This window comes from Sceloporus occidentalis, unplaced genomic scaffold (assembly GCF_023333645.1).
Source record: "Sceloporus occidentalis isolate IW3139 unplaced genomic scaffold, rSceOcc1.0.p SCAF_10, whole genome shotgun sequence".
Lineage (NCBI taxonomy): Eukaryota > Metazoa > Chordata > Lepidosauria > Squamata > Phrynosomatidae > Sceloporus > Sceloporus occidentalis.
In genome coordinates, this window is record NW_028316990.1 from 38,716,154 (window position 1) to 38,738,354 (window position 22,201).

Here is a 22,201-nt window from a genome sequence, read left to right on the forward strand (position 1 = left end):
TCTTCAGTCGTTCTCAAAACCACCAACGTTGTTCTGCATAAAGGCAGCACATCTCTTTTCTGACCGCCAGTTTCTCAGGAAAGCAGAGAGCCTGAAACTGTATAGAAGGGTAACTTAAAAGGCATTATCTCTGTGTTGATATTTTTAGTTACATGTGCACTAACTCTACTGTTCCTCAGCATCTTTGCAGTCACAACTTTGCCTTATGCCTGAGATATGCTTCCAGCAGATAGTTTGGAGTAGCAGCTAGCTCTCCAATGACACAAGAACCATAGTTTTACACTGAGCCCAGTTAGGCCTCGCACTTGATCCCGGCTTAGCATTGCATAAGAGTGTGAAATTACCTGCTTTCCTGTGAGAATATCATCATTAAATTTATGCGCCCCTTTCTAGAGGGGCAGCCACCTAAATCAGTGGTTTCCAAACGATGGTCTTCCAGGCGTTTTGGACTTCAGCTCCCATAAATCCCAGCCAGCTTGACCAAATCACTTAGGTTAAAATCAGGGGTTTCCAAGGCCGGGTCTTGGGAAAGTTACTTGCTCTGGGCTGCAAATTCCAGATTTCCCCAACTGGTATGCTCCTTATTCAGAGCTACCTTCTTGTTTTATTAAGTGAAAGCATCCCATTTTTGTGCTTCTAAAAACAATGTGCATGCATAAAACATAGTGGAGGTTTGGGATGTGTAATGAGACCTGAATTGGGCCGAATCCGTCTCCCGTCTTCAATGGAGATCAAAGGGAAATGTAGAGCTTTAATTCTGGTGAAGCCAAGGCTTGGTTTGGTTTGTGGTTTAAGAGATTTCAGTTCCTCTCATTCAAAGGCTGAGATCTCACATTAGGGATGAACAGGGTTGGAGGGGAATGCCGGCATATCACATGCCTCAGTATAGGGGAAAACATCAGAAGAGCTTCCTACCAAAACAGAGGCTGCGTGTGCGAGTGCGAAAGAGGCCAGCGAGTGTGAACGGAAGTTGCGAATAAAAGACTAACTTCGCTCCACATCTCGCTCTTCCTTCTGAAACCGAATGCCGTTGGTCTCAAACTGGCACAAGGAGGGTATTTCTAAATGCTTCTTACCAGTCATCTGTTCCTTTAATGATTTCGGGTCCCCATCCCTTTCAGAACCGTCTTCTGAAATTCCTCCGGCATTTCCTGCAAGATAAATATATCAGACTATATATCTCTCTTCCCTCCCAATGCAAACTCAGCAAGCGCCTCTTCACAAAAAGAAGAATCGAACTCGGAACCAGACTTGTTCTGCTTTCAGTGAAAGGCCTGTGTGGGTGGCAGTTGCATCAAAACTCTCCCCGGCTAAACAGGAACCTGTTTGTGGAAAGAGGACCTTGCTCCCTTCCTCTGCCTTTTTGGAAGTGGAGCCCACCCTAAGACCTCCTCCCCAAACTCCAAATCCCAGGATTCTGTCAGATGGAGACCCATAATTGCTAATGTAGTGCCAAACTGCATTATTTCTACAATGTTGATGCACCTAAGACCTTCTTTGCAAACTCCAGATCCCAGGTTTCTGTAGGATGGAGCCGTGGCAGTTAAAGTGGGGTCAACCTGCATTATTTCTGCAGTCTGGATGCACCCAGAATAGCACTTACCCTCTGGAACATCTTTTGCCCTGGAAACCTGGAGGGGATTTTATGCATGGCTTGAGACCCTCCGAGTTTGCAATGGATGTAGCCATAAAGATTAGCCGCCTGAAGGCAAATGCCGGCAATCACAAGCGCCTGCGAGGAAAGAAGATGGATACGTCTCTAAGCTTGAAGCTTTCAATGCTGGCAATCCTCCGCTTGGCCATGAAACCCACTGGGTGACCCTTGGGCAATAAGTCACACTTTCTCAGCCTCAGGAAGGCAATGGTGGCAAACTTCAGAATTAATATTTCCAAGAAAACCCCATGATAGGATCCCTTTAGAGTCGCTATAAGTTGGGAATGACTTGAAGGCATGCAACTGCAAACAAACTTGGAGCGCTCTAGTGCCTCCCCAAAACTATAAACCCCAGGGCTCCATATAATGTTGCAGTGGCATTTAAAAGTGGTTATATGTTATAGAGTTATAATTGTGTAGTGTCATATTTTATTTTATTTGCATGTGTCTTTTTTTAATGGTTGTAAGCTGCTCTGAGTCCCAATCTGGGGAAAAGGTGGGATAGAAATAAATACAATGCAATGCAAAAAGTGCTTTTTGCCCCATTGGGTCTCTCTTTCTCCCTCCCTCTTTGCATCTCATCCTTACCAGCCATTTGAGTTTCAAGGAAAACAAAGTACTGAAGAAGAAGAGAGTCCATATTATGGGGCAGATAATCAGCCCCAGCCAAAATATCCGAGCTTCTGCTTCCGTCGGAGCAGCGCCTGCGGAAGGGACCTAATACATAATAAAGGAGAAATGAGAGGGAAATTGACTTTAAATCAAGGGAAGGAGGCACAGGGTTGTGACAAGATCAGGGTTCGGATCTCTGCTTTGCTTTGGAAACCTCTGCGAAAGGCAATGACAAACCTCAGAATAAAACTTGCATTGAAAAATGGGTGGCTTTCCATTGTTAACCCGAACCAGAATAAAACCATTGGGTTACTCCAGTTTTCTTAAATCTCGATTTTTCTCTCCAGCCGTCGATTCAGAGACTCTACTTTGACTGAGACCGGCGATTAGGTTTAGGTTGTTCTCAGCTAAAATCTTTGCAAAAATAAAGAGGCGAAGCAAATTAACCAGAAATGGGAACTACCAAAAGTATAGAACTTTAATTCTAAGAAAGTAGAATCGGTTCCTCAAGCTTAAGGGATAAACTTCCTCAAAACTGGGTTATGTCCATCCAAAAAACCCTCTAAACAAAACATGATGGGTGCATGATGAATTTTGCAAAACAATGAACAGGTGAATCTTTAAACCAGCGAAATATGTGGCCCCGTTGGACTATAATGCCCATCATCCCCATTGGCTATGGTGGCTGCACCCGATGGGATTTGCACTCCAATATTTGGAGCTCCACACATTCCCCCTTCTTTGCTTTTAGCAACGAAGCTGAAATTAACATTTCAAGACAGAGATTGCAGCAGCCCGGTCTGGCTAATTATTTGTCCGGTAAATTAATTCTGCATTGCTTTGAGATTTACTTTTTGATAGTCAACCCGCGACAGGTTTCATCACACGGCAGCAAGCTTTAAAATTAGGAAGGAAAATGTCTCTCTGTTTTCTGAATACATTCTTTGTAGATTTTTAGGACCATTAACGTTTCATAAAGAGCAAGGAAAGTCCTTGTAAAGGGTTACCTTCTTGGCTTCGTAAACCCAATGGCTTTTCCCATCTTCGTCAATCTGGTTCCACCAACGCAAACCCACCAGAAGCCTCCCAGTGACGTTCTAATGGCACAGAAGGAGGGAAACCCATAAATACAAATTCCAACAACTTGCCTGTTACACAAAGGGTTGCAAGAGCTGAGGAATCAATACCTTGACAGACCAGAAGTCGAAGGACAGAAGGAGGAGGATGAAGACAAAGCAGGCGATGAAGCTCTTGCTGAACCAGTCGCAGAACAAGTACGTCACGATGGCACTGACGCGGAAGAAAAGGTGGAAAAACGTGGCCAGAGGGTGCCTAGGAGAGAACAGCCCAAACCATGGTTAGCATCCGTAGATCATCAGCTCTGTCCATTTAACCCAGGGCTTTCAACTATGGCTGGCAGCAATAAACTGTTTTAGGCCAGGATTTTCCCCAACCCAGATGTTTAAATGGGACATTCTGTGTAGGAACATAAGATGCCGCTGGGATGTAAACCTGGGAAATGCTGCATAAGAACATGTGGCACTGTCCTTATACTGAGGGTCCATCTACATTGGAGAAATGGTGCAGTTTTAACACCACTTTAAGTGCTATAGCTCCATCCTATAGAGTCCTGGGATTTGTGGTTTTGCACACCTGGCCATGACACACCACAAGTGCCCTATGAAAAGACACTTCTGGTGTGCACTGAACACTTATCGTGCTCATAGGGCACTTGTGGTGTGTACTGGACATTTTGGATGCATACTGGGCACTTCTGATGTGCATTGAACCGTTCTGTTCTTCATTCATTCATTCATTCATTCATTCATTCATTCATTCATTCGCTTATGCATTGGGCACTTGTGGTGTGCACTGGGCCCTTTGGATACATACTGGGCACATCCTAATGTGACAATCCATGCTCCTTTTTGGGGAGCCAGAGAAAAGACAACCAGAGAGGACTGCAGTACCCATGATCCAGATGTGGAGGGAGCAGATGTCCTCAGGTCCTGCTGGTGGGCTTCTCCACTAGGGATACTGGTTTCCCACTGGGCTAGGGAGGCCATTGCTCCACTCCAAAACGCCTGTCCTTATTATGCTTTCCATCCCCAACTACCTTCTGTTTCGTTTCTACCTGATTTTTGCTTTGCTCAGTGCCAGCTCCTCTTCGTTCCCAAAGTCGAGGGAGACATCTTCGGTGTCGTCCGTCAAAGTCTGGAAGATACAAATACATGAATTAAAAGAGAGGGAAACGTGGAGGTTGTTCCTTTACCATTTGGTCACTCTAAGGGAACTGCATACTCTTGGTCAGAGATGGACATCCCAGGACCTCCAACTCTCCCAGTTTTCTAGGAAGATTCTTGATTAATCTGTGAAATTATGGCGGCTATGACTCTGGAGACCAAGGTTTTGAATCCCTGTTTGGCCATGATGGAAACCCACTGAGAGATGGAAATAAAAAAGCACAAACCTGCACTTTAACTGTCCCATTGCTTCCTTAAATGCATCTATGGCAAGCATCTTCTTTTTAAAAAGCACCCTATCTATCTATCTATCTATCTATCTATCTATCTATCTATCTATCTATCTATCTTAATTAATTGCTGGGATGCAGATTTGGGGTGCAATGGGGTCCCTGCTTTCAGTTTGGGATAAAACAGCACAGCCCTGCACTTTAACGGTCCCATTGCTTCCCTAAAAGCCCTTGTGGCATGCATCTTTAAAGGATACACACACACACACACACACTGTTATAATGCTAGGATGGAGATTTGGGGTGCAGCAGGGATCAAACCATGGGGCCCCTGCCATGTGACAGAGCTTTTCATTTCTCCATCCAGACTTTAATTTGGGCCTTAATTTCCCCCCTTCATCCCTCCTCACCTGCTTCATCATCCCGTCTCTAGCCTTTGATGCAGATGCTGCAATGATGCTGCATCCGCCTCCTGCATCCCCCTTCCTCCTCCTGGTTGCCATGGAGACGAGGCCTAGCTGAGACTGAGAGACCAGGCTGGACCACTTTAGCAACAGAGAAGCGCAAAGACACCAAAATAAATTGAATTTCTTGGACCCTCAAGGCCCCAGTCAAAGCTAGGGGGATGCTGGGAGTTGCAGTCCAGAGAAAGGAATGTTTCTCAAAGCTCAAAAATAACCTGGTTTCACTATGTCCAGAGGAAAGGGTTGCAGAGACAGGGATGTAGCTCAAAGGAGGGGGATTTGGGGCATTGCCATCCCCAAAATAAGAAATATATTATATTAATTTTTTCCTTCAGTTTCCAAATGTAAAGCATTGCAATGATGCCAAACCTCCTCTGAAGAAATCTGGCCAAGAAAACCCTATTTTTAAAGTCAGAGTTTGAATGTTGGAATAAGATTCCAGGGGTGTATCCACACAATGCAGAATTAATGCAGTTTCACACTGCTTTAAACAGCCAGGACTCCATTCTACAGAGTCCTGGGATTTGTAGTTTGGGGAAGCACCACATTTCAAAGCTTTGCTGGAGCTTTGAAAGCCTGCAAAAATATGTTTTGTGCATTTTGGTTGGTCTAATAAAAATAGCACTGTTTGGGGGTTTTGGATGCTATTGTACCTTGCTATATTGCCAACATAGGTCCGAAACACACTGCAGAAATAATCCAGATTGAGACTGCTTTAAGTGCCCTTCTTCAGTGCTGGGGAATCTTGGGAGTTGTAGTTCTGCAAGACATTTAGCCTTCTCTGTCAGACAGCTCTAGTGCCACAATGAACTGCAATTCCCAGGATTCCCTAACACTGAGTTATAAAGTGGTCTCAAACTGGATTACTTCTGCAGTGTGGATTGGACCATAGTTTCCCTGGAAGCTGAAAATGCATTTTAGTGCAAATGATAAATGAAATCCAAGGTCCTGATTATTCTGGTCAAGAGCTTGGATTGCTTTTTAAAGTTGGTAATAGTTTATAGTTTATAATAGAAGATTAAAGCAACCTCTCATTTTAACGTAAGTTTATTCATTCCTCCTTCACAGGGTTGCATCCAGATAACAAACCATTTCAGATACCAAAAGCATAAGAGAATCTCTTGTCACTTTCAAGAGAGAGAAAGCAAGAAATCAGAGGAAAATGCCTCTCTTTTTTGGACTACAGCATCCATAATCCTCCAAGATTTAAAATGGTCTCAATCTGGATTATTTCTGCAGTGCGTTTTGGACCTATGTTGGCAATATAGCAAGGTATGATAGCATCCAAAATCCCCCAAACAGTGTTATCTTTATTAGACCAACCAAAATCTAACCTTGCTAGGGACACCGAATCTTTATTTTTTCTGCAGTTAACATTACCAGAAATAATGGAGAAAAATGTGGCTGGACTTATTTGGAAGCAGTATTCATAAGTTCAGTTGAATGAGGAAATCACGCACATGACTCCCGAAACTCCTTTGCAAAAAAAACATCTTTCATTTCATCTTTTTGGGCTGCTTGAGGTCTTATATATAGAGAGAGATGTGTCCAAATGCATTCAAGAATCCCAGAGAAATCACAGCGTTCACTCATGCTTTAACTTTTAAAGTTGCTTTTACACTGTTTTAATTGCTTTTACATTTTCTTGTTGGCAAGTTTTTGATCTTGTTAGCTGCTTTGGGTCCCTTTCTGGGAGGAAAGGGGGCATAAAAATGAAATCTAATAAATCATAAATCATAAATCCTGGCCAAGATGAACCTTTTCCAGGAGATTTTCCCCAGACTCCACAAAATCCTCTCCAAAGCGCCAGATACTCAGCTGGAAGCATTGCTGAACCTCATTTTGGGAGAAGGCACCGTCTCCAAGGAATACTTCCAGACTTTGCTGCGCGAAAGAGACAGGGAAGATCTGGCAAGGAAGGTGGCCTTGATCCTGGTGGAAAAATGGGCCCTGGGTTTGAATCCTGCCTCCTCCCCAACCTGCCTTTTGGAGATCTTGGGCCACTGCCCAGAAGACGCAACGAGAGAAGCGTCACCTCGGAGCAGACGCCGGAGTGGTAAGCTTGCGGTGCGTAATGCGATCGCTTTGCACGCTCAGCATTTGCATTATTGCCTTCTTATTGTTGCATCCAAACTCTCTGACTGTCGCTTCTCAATGTATGGCAATGAGCCTCCATTTATGCCCCCAAACTCTTTGGGGTCAAAAATAATAGGGTGAATTGCAGTATCCTTAAACAGAAGCTTATACTGGATGGGACCCCAAGGGCCATGCAGGAATGCACCCCTAAAGCATTCCTAACAGGTGGCCATGTTTAAAGCCCTCCAAAGACCACCCTGCGAGGAAGCAAACGGTCAGGAATTTGGGGAGATGAAGTCCAAAACATCTGGAGGACTAAGGTTTAGGAACCACTGACTGGTTCTTAATCAAAAGAGGATGCAAAGGGGGCTATATTGTGTCCATCAGACCTTGGGGAAAGTGGTGTATTTGGGGACTACAACACCCAGGATACTCTGCCCAGCATAGCTGCAAGGATGTTGGGATTTGCAGTCAAAATGTAAAGTCCTCTACATATGCTGCACACACAGCTTTTTTTTGAGCTGGAATGGCTGGAAGTCCTAAAACTGGATCCAATTCCTGTACTGGAACCCTCCAAAGTGTATGCATTGGTAATTGCACATGCATCCACATCTTTATCTTTATGGCACATCATGTACATCTTTATTGCACACGTATGCACATCTTTATCTTTATGGCACATGCATGCACATCTTTATTGCACATGCATGCACATCTTTATCTTTATTGCACATGCATGCACAACTGTTCTGTGCATGAACGCTAAGGCCACATTTTGGCGCCTCCATCGCTTGTGGTCCTCTCCGCAGCATCCATCTTTTCCCATATCGCAGTTACGAGGCTGTTTCCCAATCCATTGGAGATCAATTTTGAGCATCCCAAAAGGGCGCATAGCAATGTGCGAATGCTCCAAAGGTCTACAGAGTGCTCTCATTTCTGTTTCCATAAGGGCCTGGGTGGGGTTAAATCCAGACCCAGATAAAAATAAAACAGAAAGTGAAAGGCATACTGGGCACCATTGCCTGTTTTCACTTCTGCCCTCATGAGCTGCTTGGAGCACCCTTCGTAAGGTAAGCCAGACATTGTGCCAATACTGTCCTTTTTCTCCTGGGTTGTGGGTCCCTTGCCACTCACTCATGAGTGGCTCATTGGTCATTTCTCCCCATAACCCCCCCCCCAAAAAAAAGGACCTGACAGGTGCATTTTTCCCTCCCACTGATTTGCAATGTGCAAAGGACTGGCGCTGTGCCACGTTTTGGGAGTTGCAAACTCCAGCAGCTTCTTCATCAGGTGGGAAACTTTTGTAAAAACTGAGAGCTGAGGGAGGGAAGGTGGCAGAGAGCCCAGGTCTGTGGTCAAATTTCCCATCAGGACTGGAGATAATGCCAGTTGCAGTAGAATTAAAAAAGGGAATTTCCAGTTCACCCTCTTTCCGGGATTCCCCAGGAGGCTTACGGTCAGCGCCAGCAGCACTCCGTCTCTTCACCCATTCAGCCTTAGCAAAGAAAACACACTCTTTTAGTAACTCTTTTGAGGTGAGACATCTTCTTCTTCTTCTTCTTGGGCATCCATCATGGCTTCTCACCTTGAGCTTTGCATCCAGCAGATTTTGCCAAAGGGAGGACCTGAACATCCTCTCCAAGGTCAGTTCTCTTTCTGCCTTTACACTCCTTTTTCCTTCTGTTTTCCATCCCTGCCACCTGCTCCTTGCACTTCTTCCAAGGGACAGTCCCCTCCTTTGCTTTTATTCAGCCACTGTTTCCTGAAAGCCATGATGCCTACCTTTGCTTTGGAGTTTATCGTTGGCCGGCTGGCCATGCGCTTCCTCTCTATTTATCACCACTCCACCGTCGTTGCCCTGTTTCCTTGGACATTTTTCCCAGAGTGGGTCTGCTATTGCTTCCTGAGAGAGTGTGCCTTGCCCAATGGGTTTGCATGGATTCGAACCCTGGCCTCTCAGAGTCAAACCACTGCACCAGGCTGGCTCTTGTCATCACATATATTCACTGCAATCCCCCTTTGTCTTAACTTCACTGTTGGGGGCTTTGTCTTGCAAAACCAAACACAAAATTGAGCTTTTAGTGCAGAAAATTGTATTTTCTTCTTCAGAGAAAATACAAGAAAATTCAAGACGATCTGGAGACACAAAAGGGCTTGTTTCTCTTATTGATGTTGGTGGTTCATCCTTTTAGGAGGCTCCAAACTGGTGCAAAGTGGAGGGTTTTCATAAAGCCATCTCTCCCTGATTCTCCGCTCACCCAAAACACACAAAAGCACCGTAATCCAAGCACCATCTTGTTGCAAAAGACCTCAGTGGTTTTTGTGGCTTTCGTACCGAGTGAGTCACCATCCCTATCTTTGAAGCCACAAAGCGGAGCGATCAAGTGTCCTCCTTTTCCAGGACCTGCCCTCCATTTCAGCCTTCTCTCCAGGAGCAGGTCCAAAACCTCCTCCGTTTTGAGCATCGTTAAAAAGCATGCATTTATCTTTAGGTGGGTTGTTGGGGTTTTTTAAAAGCTTTTCTTTGTTCATATCCTCCAAAGTCAAAGCTGCAAAGGTGGAGGACGAACTGTACATACAAAGGCCCTGGGCAGGACTTGCAGTTTGGGAATTAGGAGCTGCCCAAAGTGCTGAGCCCAAAAGAGATTCTGGGGTGGATCTGGGTCTTCCGCTGGTATGGACCTGCTTTCATGGTGTCTGCTGAAATGTTTCGTTGGAGATGGGATCAAATCACAGAGTTGGAAGGGACCCCAAGGGCCATGCAATGCAACCCTATTCTGCCATGCAGGAATACCCAACCAAAGCACCCCTGAAAGATGCCCATGCAACCTTTGCTGAAAGATGGAGAGCCCACCAACCTCCAAGGCATCATATCCCACTCTCAGACAGTTCTTACCCTAACAACTTCTTCCTAATGTTTAGTTGATCTTGCTGAAGGACGATGCCTCTGGAACTCCCTGCCACATGAAAGCAATGTGTTTTTCTGAACCCACATCTTTCTTCTGAGCTGCAGGGAGGTTATAGAACCGGAGTCATATCCCTTTCAAGCCCAAATCTAGCGTTGTGGGTTCTGGTTGCAACACAACACAAAACCATTTCCACCTTTTTGTCTTTCTTGGGACGCTGCCATTCTGACTCCTTTTCCTTAACTAAACCCAAAAGCATCCTGTTTTGATCTCTCCACTAATTCAGAACAAGATCTATAGCACACAAAACCAATACATATATATGTACATACATACATACATAGCAAAGATAGATAGCAAAGAATTTCAGTTCCTCTTTTACGTGGGAATCACAGAATCTGTGGTTTAACGTCTGCAACATTTGTTATGAAAGTAAGGCTGGACCTTCTGGTGCTGCTTTGCATTGGTCTCTTCTCGGGACCTGGGCCCAAATTTCAAATTCTTGTGAGTCTTCTCCAAATGGGAGACAAGGGTGCAATTCTCCAGTTTTATTGGGCATCATAGCTCCAGGCAAAAAAGAAAGAGCTGGGTGCAAATCTCCATCTCAGCTAGGATTGCTGCATCTTTCAATGAGTTGTGTGAATTAATCAATCTGTTGCTGCAACGTATTTGCAGCCGGTCCTCTGTGTCCACGGATTCCTTATCCGCTGATTCAACCGTCCATGGCTTGCAAATACCCCAAGTGCCTTTTGTGTTGACAACCAGAGAAGGAAGAGTAGTAGAGGAATGCAAAACCCTTCGTTGTTCTCAATCCACCCGATACCCATTTGTTCAGTTGCGGCTGAGAGGGAGCCCATTCTCCGCATGTCTCTCTAAATGAGACAGTAATAATAATAACAATAATAATCCAGCCGCCAAGCAAGAAAAACCACTGCCTTCAGCTCAACAGAGGCTTTGAATCAAGTTCATCTCCTTCACACCCTTTGCCTTCCTGGCAAAAGTCATGAGTAACTCAGATGGCATCCCAAAAGAAACTTTTTGCCACAGTGGGGAATCTATTTGTTTGTCTATCTCTCTATCTATCCTATCATCTGTCCATCCTATCATCTATTTATCTGTCCACCCATCCATCCATCTATTTCTCTATCCCTCCATCATCTATCTATCTGTCTATCTATCTATCTAATCTGGATATATGGAGGTACATTTTAGCAGAGTGTATTTAGGATGGACAGACTTGCACAAACCCACGTGCCTGGTTTTAATCCTAATGTTTTATTTCAGGAGCCGAAATGGACCTGGGTCCTTTGCTGGGGAAGAGCTACCTGGAGCTGCTGCAAAGCGAACTGGACGACTGGGTCCTTTCTCAGGAGGTGGAAGAAGTGGCCGAGTTTCCTACAGGTCCGTAACCGAAAAACCCCTATTTTTCTTGCTTTCTCCTCTGCGTGTGTTTATGTACATACTTTCACAAATTACCTGTCGATTTATGACAACCCCATTAATTCATTGTTGTTCTCATTGTTGTTGTCCTATAGGTCCTTCTATTGATACACTGAATGATGCAGATGTCCTTTACATGGCAGAAGGCGAAGAAGAGGCTTACGATAAGATCGGTAGGTCATTTGGATCCTGGGAACGAGAGAATAAATGGCAGGAATACACTTTTTTGCATGGTTATTTGTCCTGCTGAGGATTTTATTGGGTTGTTTGTTTTAAAGCTAGCTTCCAAGCAAGTTCTTTGAAGGCGACGGCCAAAGCAGTTGCTGTCATTATTGTGCGCCTTGAAATCATTTTATGGCAACCCTAAGACGACCCTATCATGACTTTTGGAGATCAGGGTTCAAATCCCTACTTGGCCAATGGGCAACCCTTGAGTAAGAAGTCACACTCTCTCAGCCTCAGAGGATGGCCACAGCAAGCCCCTTATGAACACATCTTGCCAAGAAAACCCCACGATAGGCTTGCCTTAGGGTTGCCATAAGTCAGAAATGACTTTAAGATATAATAATAATAATAGTAATAATAATAATACAGCTCCCCTCATGTCATCTGTCCGCTCTTCTTTTTCTTTAGCTGCATTGGCCGAATACTTACTCAAAGACCATCAAGAGAAACCAGTGGAAGAGGTTTTCGGTAAGCCTCCTACCCATCCCTTGTTGCAACCTTTCCAAACCTCAAATCACACTTATCTGTCTCTTTGCAAATCCTTGCTTTAACCAAGCCTTGATAGCAATCTGTTATTTTCCTTCCTTAAATGCAACCCGACAGGAAGCCTGGTTTCAGAAGAAGACTTTGCCGAAAGCCCCGGAGGGATCTGCCTTGAAGGAAAGAAGAGACGTAAGTCCAAAAAAGCCAAGAGGAAGACTGAGGAAAAGGGCCTTGACCGATGCTCAGCAGAACCTCTCCAACATTTCCCAGATTAAAAACCAGGACACATCTGGCCAAACAACATCAGAGCATGGTCAGGATTGGGAAAGTTATCAGTGAAGAAGAACGTACAAACTAGGAGAGGATGCAGCAGTTTGCTTTTGCCCAAGCCAACTGGGAAGGGCAAAATTGTGCCCCTTCCTCTGCTCCCTCTGAGTCAATTCAGTGCAAACCACTTTTGCATTTTGAACTCAGTTTGCAGCAGCTGAAGTGAGCAGAGGACCAAAGGGGGGAAAAGAGAGGAACCGGGACATTTTAGAAGCAGCTGGAAAAGGGGTGGCCTTCATCTGGCTTCTTTTCTACCTGCAGGCAGCTGCTCTGAGGCCCTGGAGCCCAAGCGCCGGAAAGTGGGTGAGTTGCCAGTTGCATTAGTCGTTGCAAGAACAGTATCTATCTATCCATCCATCCATCCATCCATCTATCTACCCATCTACCCATCCTATCATCACTCTCTCTCTCTCTCCATCCTACCCATCCTATCTATCCATCCATCCATGCATCTATTTGTCCTGTCATCTATCTATCTATCAACCCTAGCCATCATATCCACCCGTCCATCCATTCTATCATCCTGTCACCTATCCATCCATCCATCCATCCATCCATCCATCCATCCATCCATCCTAGCCATCTGCCTGTCTATCTGTCTGTCTATCCATCTGTCCATCTATGTATCTCCCTTCCTCTCAACTCCCAAAGTGGGATTCCAAGTACCTTGCAGAAATTAAAAAACATACCAATAAAAGCATACACAAGACATAAGTAAAATCACACCACAAAATGTTGCACAGTAAACCCACAACCCTTCTTTAATGACTATTCTATTTTTGTGGTTCTTCTCTGTCTCCCGCAGCGCACTCCTCGGCTGTTTGTGTCCTCAATGACCCCTCCGCCAACGTCCCTCTGAGCGGATGCTGCCCCGTTGCCAACCAGCCCAATTTCCACCTCCAGTTTTCGGTGACCACCGTTGGCCTGGCAGGGAGGACCCCAAAGATTTTGGGTAGGCAAGGCAAAGCATGCCATGGGTCTGGGGAGCATTGCTTTGGCCGAGAAGCAGGTTCAACAAAACGCCACTGGATCATTTCCAGTTTTGCAGGTTTAAGTTCGGCTCTGGAGTGAAATGGGGTCCCCTGGCTTTCCAAATTTGAAATAAGGGATGGTTGAGATTCCTAAGACACAGGGTTGACACCCATGAAGTAGCAACGAAGAAGTTTGTGTTCTAACTAAAAACCACATTGATTGCAATTAATTTGGACATATGTTTCTCTGCAAAATTAACCTGTGTTTCTCTGCAAAACTGCCGTACCCAGAGCCTCTTTCCTTCTGTTTGGGTCTTAGACGATTGCTGCAAACAGACAGAGATCTGCTGAAGACTTTCCGTCTGTCTGCGTCTCACTCTCTCCAAATTGCCATTTCATTTCCAGAGCCTTCAGCAAGTCCTCACCTGGAGTATTGCCTTCTCAACCCAAAGGATATCCAGGTGATTTTGACCTTTGAACCTCTCGTCCAGCAAACGCATTGGCTGGCCAGACCTGAGGATACCACCAAAGAGGGCTGTCCAGGTGAGTATTGTGATTCTTAGACATCTTGTTGTTGTGTGCTTTCAAGTCATTTCCAACTTACAGCGACCCTATCATGGGCTTTTCTTCTCACGTTTCTTCAGAGGGGGTTTGCCATTGCCAGTATCAAAATGTGGTGTGTGTGTGGGTTTTTTTTTGGGGGGGGGGGGGGAGGTAGGGTGTCAATACTTGTGTCCCTGTTTTGTGGAGGAGAATCATGGCAACCCAAAAGCATATTAGACTTGCATTTTGGCTTTGCAAGACTTTTGCTCAGTTTTAATCCAGAAGCAAAAAGTCCTGGGGTTGGTTTCTGGTTTTTGTGCTGGTGCTGCCCTCCGGTGGCTCAGTGCTGCAATGACACAGGAGGTGAAACTGGAGCCCCCAAAATGAATGGACCAGGTCTCCATCCTGAAGCAGGTTGTGCCAGACTGCAGCCTCCCCATCACATGCACCCCACTCCCCAGTTTTTGGGATGATTTTGGGATGTCAGCTTTCCTGCCTTTCCCACTTGTTTTTATTCCCAGGCAAAGAAGGCAAGACTGAGACAGGACCTGATAAAAGCCCCCCAGTCCCTTCTGAGCAAATTCAGAAAAGGCCAGGTGAGTTGCATCCTCATCCTCATCCCGGCTCTAAGCCAGAGGGTCTTTTGGGGTCTTGGGACACCTTGCCTGCAGAGGACTCGAACTCAGGGCAGGGACAGAGGGGAGAAGCAGGAGGCTGCCTCTCGGGGATCCTGGCTCCAAGCTAATAGGGGTCAATCTATCCACACCACACCATAAAAATGGAATGGGGATGAGGAAAAGGGACCACACATGCCAGCTGCAGAGGAAAGGAGGCATTTTTTAAAAGCATTAATATATACATATGCTCTTCCAATGAGAGAAAGCCTTTTGGAGTATCCTCTTTCCACTTTTTGACCCATGGTTCCCTCCCTCCCTCCCTCCCTCCCTCCCTCCTTCCTCCTCTTCTTAAATATTATTATTATCCCCTTTCTCTTTTCTCTCCTCCAGAGTCAGTGGATGCTTTCTGCACAGAGCTGAAGAGCCATTTCCGGGACAGTTGCCATTTTGGGAAGATGGAGGGAGAAGCCCCCTTGGACCACCTTTACCTGGAGTGCAACCTGACAGAGTTTCCCCCGGAGGCCAAAGGCGGGAGGAGCGCTGACCCAGAGGAGAAGCCAAGGACCCCGGTGGAGAAGCAGCACCTCTTCCAGACCCCCGGGAGGAATGACCCCAGCACCAAAACCATTGTCCTCCTGGGGGAGGCTGGGATGGGGAAATCCCTCCTGGCCCAAAAGATTTGCCTGGAGTGGTCCGAGGGCCAGTGGCCCAAATATGACTTTGTCTTCCGATTCGATTGTGGGCATCTGAATACTGGGAGCCACCAAAACCTCAAGAGCCTCTTCTTTGAGCATTCTGCATTGTCTCAAGAGGAACTCAACAAAGTCTATAGGTATGTCCTCCACAACCCAGAAAAAGTCCTCCTCATTTTCGATGGTTTTGAAGAGCTGAAGGACCATGACAGCTTCATCAAGCCCTGTCCGGAGCGCTCGCCCCGGAGGGATCCTTGTGGCACCGGAGCCACTTTGGCCGGTCTCTTCCAGAAGAAGTTACTCAACGGTTGCACACTGCTACTCACGGCCCAACCCAAAGGCAAGCTGCACCAATGTCTGCCTAAAGCGGACAAGATCCTGGAGCTGACAGGATTCTCCACGCAGCAAGCCAAAATGTACATTGCCCAATATTTTGAAGGCCTCCTAACTTGCGATGGGGCAGCGACTCTGATCCAGAAATCCCCTTACCTGTTCAGCCATTGTCACCGTCCTGATTTGTGTCGGTTCATTTGCGAGTCGGTCTTCCAAACGGAAGGCAGAGAATTGCCTTCCACACTTACTGGCCTTTTTGTGAAGTCCTTGCTTCAAAAAATGGCCCACGCAACTGAGAACAAAGTCCACGCAAAGCATCACCTTGCCACCTTAGGCCAGATGGCTTGGGATCTCTTGCAAAACCACCAAAAAGTCTTCACAAGCTCCCATTTCTCTTCTGGGGAAGTGAAAGAGTTTGCTTTGGACTATGGGTTAGTGGTTCCTTTACTGTTCCCAGAAAACTCCAGCAACAAAACGGAGGAATGTGGCAGGTTTGCATTTCCCAATTCCATTGTCCAAAATTTCTTGCTGGCCTTGCATTTGGTCCTGGCCAAAGAGATCAAGGACAAGAAACTGACCCAACACCTTCGTTTGCTCTCCAAGGCGAAGAAGTCCCTCTCTTCCTCCTCCTCTTCAGACTTGGTGCCTCGTTTCTTATCCGGCTTACTCTTCTTAGAGGACAATCTCCTCTCTCCTCTACTTTTTGGAGAAGAAGGGGAGCTGGACGTGGAGAAGATGGTTGCCAAGAAGAAGAAAAGCCTCTCCAAATACATCCGGAGACTACCAATCAGGGATTTCAGCCTGGGAAGGCTTCTGCAACTCTTCCATTGTGTCCATGAAACAGAAGACACGTATCTCTTGCAGCATTTGGCACTTGAGCTCAGGTCCAACCTCTCTTTCATGGGCATCTCTCTCGCCCCGTCTGACGTCCATGTCCTAAGCTCTGTCCTAAAAAGATCTGCAAAGGAGACAACGTTAGACTTCAGAGGGAGCTCCATTGATTCGGAAGGGCTCAGGCAGCTGGTGGTCATGAAGAATGTGTCAGCCTTCAGGTTGGTTGGTGTTCATGTTTTCTAGGCAGTAGGGTCTGGACCAGGATCAGACTGAGACTCATAGGACCTTAGAGCCAAAGGGACCCCAAGGGTCACCTAGTCTAACCCCTTTCTGCCATGCAGGAATACACAACTAAAGCACTCCTGAAAGACGCCCATCCAACCTCTCTTTAAAGGAGGAGAGCCCACCACCATCTGAAGCTGTCCATGTTCTTCTCCCAAACAGCTCTTACAGTCAAGATGTTCTTCCTAACATTTAGGTGGAATCTCATTTCTTGTAATTTGCACCAACTGGTGCATCTTGGTCTCTGGAGCTGCAAGAAAGCAATCTATTGCCATCTTCTGTATGACATCCTAAAAAAGCAACCGTGAATCCAAAACAGTTACAGATGGATAAATGTAGGGTAACTGTTTGGTGTTTGCAATTGATTAATCACAACTGGGACACTTTGGACACAACTGTACCTCCATTTCCCAACCTACTTATCAGGAACCAGCCACATAGGGAGGTCCATTCTGTAAGAGATTGGAGCATGGTTGAATGGCATTTCCGTCCTCAGGCAGGCAGATATCCTGAGAGGTCCCATGCAGGACGGTGTGGGTGGGCTCTCCGTCCGTCCATCTGTCCGTCCATCTGTCCATGGACCCGTCCACCCACTGAAGCCACGTCCGTCTTTTCCAGGGCCTCCCTCAGCCACGCCATTGAGCTCTGGAAGCACCTTTGGGAAACCAAGCAAGAAGAACAGCTACGATCGGCCATGGAGAAATTTATCACCCTTCCGTTCAAAGCCCAGGCGATGAAGGACGTTGAGGACCTCTCCGCTCTGGTGCATTTGGAGGAAGAAATGGCCCAAAGGTACGTCCGTCCGTCCAATTCATCTCAGAGGCTTTCAGTTTGGGGCAGGAGGGCAAAAGGGAAGGCTGGTCTGCACCATTTGCTGTCCCTGGAGGCTGAAATCAAGGACATTCTCCATTTCAGAAGACCTGAAAAAGGGTCCAGGAACTTCTTATGGTCAGGTCAAGTCAAGGAATTAGTCACATATTTCTTTGTTTGTGCATGATTGTGGTCTTCTGTATCTGCCCCCAAGGAGAAACTTTAGTTGGGCATCAGGAAGCAGAGGCATTGCACACCCTTCTTGCAGGTTGGGACACCTTGTCGCTCCCAATGGAATGTCCTTTATGGTTCCAGCCAGAAAATGGTCGGATTTAATGGCTTTTTTCTGTGGTTTTGGCAGGGGAATAGGGGCATTTTTGACCACAAAAACCAACTGTCAAATTGTCTCCATTTCAGAAAGCATCCTGCACCCCAAAATTTCATTTTCCCACCTCCCCAATTATTTTCTCTTTAGCCAGGCGGACTCCAACGGTTGCAAAATACAATGCATTCCCGCTGTTGCAGACCTCAAACAAATAGAATTCATGTAAGTAAGAGATGGTTTTTAAAAAGTTATTCTTGGGATGGTTTCAAGTGGAAAGAACCTTTAAGACAAAGGTGGCAATTGGGACGTTTAGCCTCAAGAAGAGAAGAGAAGAGAAGCTGCGCTGCGTCTGCACTGCAGAAACAATGCAGATTTTGAGGATTTATTTGGGACCCCAGCCTTGCTGGGCTTGGAAACGTGTGTCCCAGAAGGAGATGCTAATAGATTGCTTTTCTATTAATTCTTCTGTTACAATTGTCTATGATCATTCTTCTTTTCCTTTGCAGGATGGGGCCTGTCTCTGGTTTGAAGGGTTTCCAAAAGTTGGTCCAGATTCTGGATGCCTTTCCATGTCTGCAGCATTTGGAGTGAGTGGCGAAGGGGGTGAGAAGCAGAGCTCAGGGAAGTGACCTTTTGGGACTACGATTCCCAGAATCCCCAGCATGCCTAGAATGACCCCTGGGGTTTGTATAGTCCATGAAAGGTCAATTTGCCAAACTTTGGTGAGAAACTGAAAAGTGCAGGGAGTGATGTCAGAATTGGGAGGAATGGCTCCATTGGACTATAAGTCCCAAAGTCCTGCAAACCGTGGGAGTTGTAGTCCAAAAAGTTTACTTTTGTGCAGTGATGGAGGTGGAAAATTCCTATCTTGGGTTGATACTCTCTGATATTTTTTGCTGTTTTCCAGCTTGGATTCTCCAAAGGAAAACGAAATCGGGGACGAAGGAGCGTTGAGTTTGTGCAAAGTCCTTCCTCAGTTGCACTCCTTGGAAACGTTAAAGTAAGTCAGGCCTCTAAACGCCACCAGTTTCAGGATGTAGTTTTCTAGAGAAAATCAAGACATGTTGGCTAGGGATAATAGGAATTGCAGTCCAAGGACATTAGGAAGGCCATGGGCTCCCATCCACTTCCACTTTACTGCCTGATAGTGGATCCCATTATCTTACAAAGCGTCACCCATGACATTGATGTCCTTAGTTTGGGTCAAAGCCATGCAACACTTCTGATGTGGCTGGACTGCAACAGTATTGTCTTTGCTGGTTGGGGGAATGATGGGACCTGCAGTTGAAGGACACCCGGAGACCCCCTGAGTCCCATCTCACAATCCCAACCTTTGGTTCCAGCTTATCCCGGAACAAGATCACAGACCTTGGGGCAGAAAGGCTCTCCGCCGCTCTTCCATCGTTGCCTTCCTTGAAGACGCTCAGGTGAGTACTGGCAATCCCATGTTCCACTTTCTTACATTGCAATGGAGAGGAAGAAGGGCAAAGGCTTTGCCCGGAAGGGTCCAGGATGCTTTCCCCCCAAAACTGTGCTGATACCAAACGCCTTCCAGCCCCTTCTCCTTCCCTTGGGACTTCAGTCCCTAAACTCAAGCCTTTGTCTTCAATTTTCTCTTCTTTCTGCAGCTTGTACAATAACTGCATCCGAGACGCCGGAGCAGAACACCTTGCAGAAATGCTCCCCAAAATGCCCTCCTTGAGAGTGTTGGAGTAAGTAGAAACGCTGCATGTCTCTCGGCCGCAGAAACTATTTGCGAGCCAGAATTTGGGGTTTCCCTTCCTAGTCCGTTGCAGATTATTGAACCCAGGACCTTCTCCGGAGGAACACAGGAACTGCCCTTATGCTGGGTCAGACCCTTGTAAGGGGTACATCTAGCTCTGGATTGTCAATCCCATCAGCCAGGGTTTCAAGACGGTTCCCCTCCTGCCAACAACCCAGGGCAACCCTGCTTTGCTTCCAAAATCAGACCCAGTTCAGAGTGGTCCAAGTGGTATTCCTTTTTGAACTACAGCACCCAGGATCCACTGCTGGCTGGGGGATTCTGGGAGTTGAAAAACCAAAGTAACCTTTTCAGGCTACTGCAACCACTGCAGTAAAGCTGGTGGTGCATTGTTTTAACTCCTGTGATGCAGTGCCCAAAGTGTGATATTGGATATCTCTGGGCAAGATGGGTTCAGAGGAGGTTTGCCCTCACCTTCCCCTGTGAGGCTGAGAGAGTGTGACCCAATGGCCTCTGCTTGCTAACTCCTGGGACTGTGGTTTCATTTCAGCATCCACTGCAACCAGATAACCGCGGCAGGAGCGCATTGTCTGACCGACAGCTTGAAGTGCTGCCCCTGGGTTCAAAGCATGGCGTAAGTCACCCCATAGCTCCTTCCTTCATGGCCAAATGGGTTCAGACTGGATGGCCCTTGGGGGTCTCCTCCAACTCTAGGATGCCCTGTATTTCCTACATGGCAGAAGCGGGGACATTGGGGTACTGAGGGTCAAAGGTCTTGGAGGGGCTCTCTTTCCTTGGAGGTCTTGAAACAGAGGCTGGATGGCCAGTTGGTCCCAGGGAGGGCTTGGGTAGCTTCCTTCGTGGCCAAATGGGGTCAGACCAGATGACCCTTGGAGGTATCTTCCACCTCAATTATTCTATGAATCTACGATTGTAAGAGCTAATCTCTTCTATTGCCTTTTGCTCCGTTCTCCTCCCCAAATCCCTTCCAGACTATGGAGTCCGGCCATTCCCCACGGAGTCCTGGACCACTTGCAGCAGCTGGACCCTCGCATCAGGCTTCTCTAGAGCAAGGCAAGGCAAGCCGCACTGACCGGTGGAAGGGGAAAAATTGGGATTTGGATGGAGTCCAATTGACCTTTGAAACCAAGGCCCCAGCTGGTGGTTCCAGTGATGCCAGTTTCAGCATCCACTGCAACGGGGAATCCGCTCCGGGGGTATAGTCCAAACTTTAAAGGAGGTATCCAGGGCCATGTCTGCATTGGCATCCTGGAAAACAGGCTGTAAAGACTGAGAAGGTGCTTGTTTCGCATCGCAGGCTGGACAAAGGACTGATGCTTTTTAGTTTGGTTCGGGGGGGGGATTAACTCTGCAAAGCGACGGATCTATAAATGGGATGCAGTTGACTCCACATGGCCCCCAGGAGAGGATCAATATGTATTTTTGTATATAGCAGGATTTGGTTGGGTTCCTTGTTAAATCTGAGTGTAGTACATCCTACAAAAATAGTAAGCATGGTGTCATGGGTTGAGAATTGGGTGGTAATGATGCCAAGGGACCTGGGTTCAAATCTGTGCTCAAATCCCTGGGAGCCAACTGGGCGACTCTGGGCAAGTCACACTCTCTCAGCCTCAGATGAAAGCAATGGCATGCTTTTGCCGAATAAACCTAAGAGAGGGTCACAACTACAAACAATGACCCGACACACTTCCGTCGTGGGTCACACCAAGCGCACACTTTATACAATCTTTAATAAATGTAGATGATACATTTGGGATAATCCTCTTGGAAGCGTCCTACTTTGCGGCTGGAGAGAATGGCGTTTCTGGTGCGAATCCCAGGAAGAAAATATCTTTAAAAGCGTCCTTCCAAGGAATATCTGCATCAGAGGTAATAAGTATTTCTGGACTGTTTTGGGAAAATGCAGCTATTTCTGGATTACAAAATTTGTGGGGGAAATGTGAACCTTCTAGAAATATCCGCATGAGAGGCAAATGTTTCTGAACTGAAACGTATTTGGAAAATGTAAGCATTGGAGATGCATCATTTCTGAAATGCACCATTTTGGGAAAATGTAGATAGGCCAGAAAGCGCTACACCAGAGATCCATATTTCTAAAGTGCATGAAAGGAAAAGTAAGATGTCTAACCATCAATAGGTAGGACATTAATGCAAGAGTGCCTTTCTTCTCAAGGTTTCTACTAAATGGTCCTGATTTTTGCAAGCGCTGCCTTGAATTCCCTTTTTGCGGCAGTCTTGAGGAGCATCAGCGCACCTTTTAAATAAAGCTTTTCAGAGCCAGAAATGAAGGTTTTTCAAAACCCGAATCAATTTCCAGAGTTGCGCAAAGATCTGAGCTGCACGAAAACGCCAGGCCGCCATTTGCTTGTAAATGAACACACAATCCTCGC

The 22,201-nt window shown here is 46.4% G+C and overlaps 2 protein-coding genes across 7 annotated transcripts; one reads left to right on the forward strand and one right to left on the reverse strand.

Annotated features, from left to right (window-relative positions):
* Nucleotides 1–9: 9 nt before the first annotated feature.
* Nucleotides 10–6,732, reverse strand: TVP23A (trans-golgi network vesicle protein 23 homolog A). 2 transcript variants are annotated; one of them, XM_089540433.1, is made up of 8 exons: nucleotides 6,664–6,732; nucleotides 4,401–4,480; nucleotides 3,454–3,598; nucleotides 3,274–3,363; nucleotides 2,243–2,371; nucleotides 1,604–1,732; nucleotides 1,077–1,151; nucleotides 10–97 (listed from the first exon to the last, which is right to left on the reverse strand). In XM_089540433.1, exons 1-7 carry the CDS (start codon nucleotides 6,694–6,696, stop codon nucleotides 1,092–1,094), a joined length of 666 nt encoding a protein of 221 aa, XP_089396559.1. In that variant the 5' UTR covers nucleotides 6,697–6,732; the 3' UTR covers nucleotides 10–97; nucleotides 1,077–1,091. The 2 variants fall into 2 exon arrangements, with proteins under 2 accessions (XP_089396559.1, XP_089396558.1); XM_089540432.1 differs by lacking the exon at nucleotides 6,664–6,732 and adding an exon at nucleotides 5,150–5,256.
* On the forward strand, nucleotides 27–21,570 carry CIITA (class II major histocompatibility complex transactivator). 5 transcript variants are annotated; one of them, XM_089540426.1, is made up of 19 exons: nucleotides 27–109; nucleotides 6,272–7,259; nucleotides 11,470–11,586; nucleotides 11,721–11,798; nucleotides 12,259–12,318; nucleotides 12,454–12,522; nucleotides 12,922–12,963; nucleotides 13,466–13,612; nucleotides 14,037–14,174; nucleotides 14,696–14,770; nucleotides 15,182–16,868; nucleotides 17,551–17,724; nucleotides 18,218–18,289; nucleotides 18,574–18,654; nucleotides 18,975–19,067; nucleotides 19,411–19,494; nucleotides 19,696–19,779; nucleotides 20,341–20,424; nucleotides 20,783–21,570. In XM_089540426.1, exons 2-19 carry the CDS (start codon nucleotides 6,956–6,958, stop codon nucleotides 20,856–20,858), a joined length of 3,465 nt encoding a protein of 1,154 aa, XP_089396552.1. In that variant the 5' UTR covers nucleotides 27–109; nucleotides 6,272–6,955; the 3' UTR covers nucleotides 20,859–21,570. The 5 variants fall into 5 exon arrangements, with proteins under 5 accessions (XP_089396552.1, XP_089396555.1, XP_089396556.1 ...); XM_089540427.1 differs by lacking the exon at nucleotides 27–109 and having other exon boundaries at nucleotides 7,191–7,270; XM_089540428.1 differs by lacking the exons at nucleotides 27–109; nucleotides 6,272–7,259 and adding an exon at nucleotides 8,311–8,349.
* The last annotated feature ends 631 nt before the right edge of the window (nucleotides 21,571–22,201 follow it).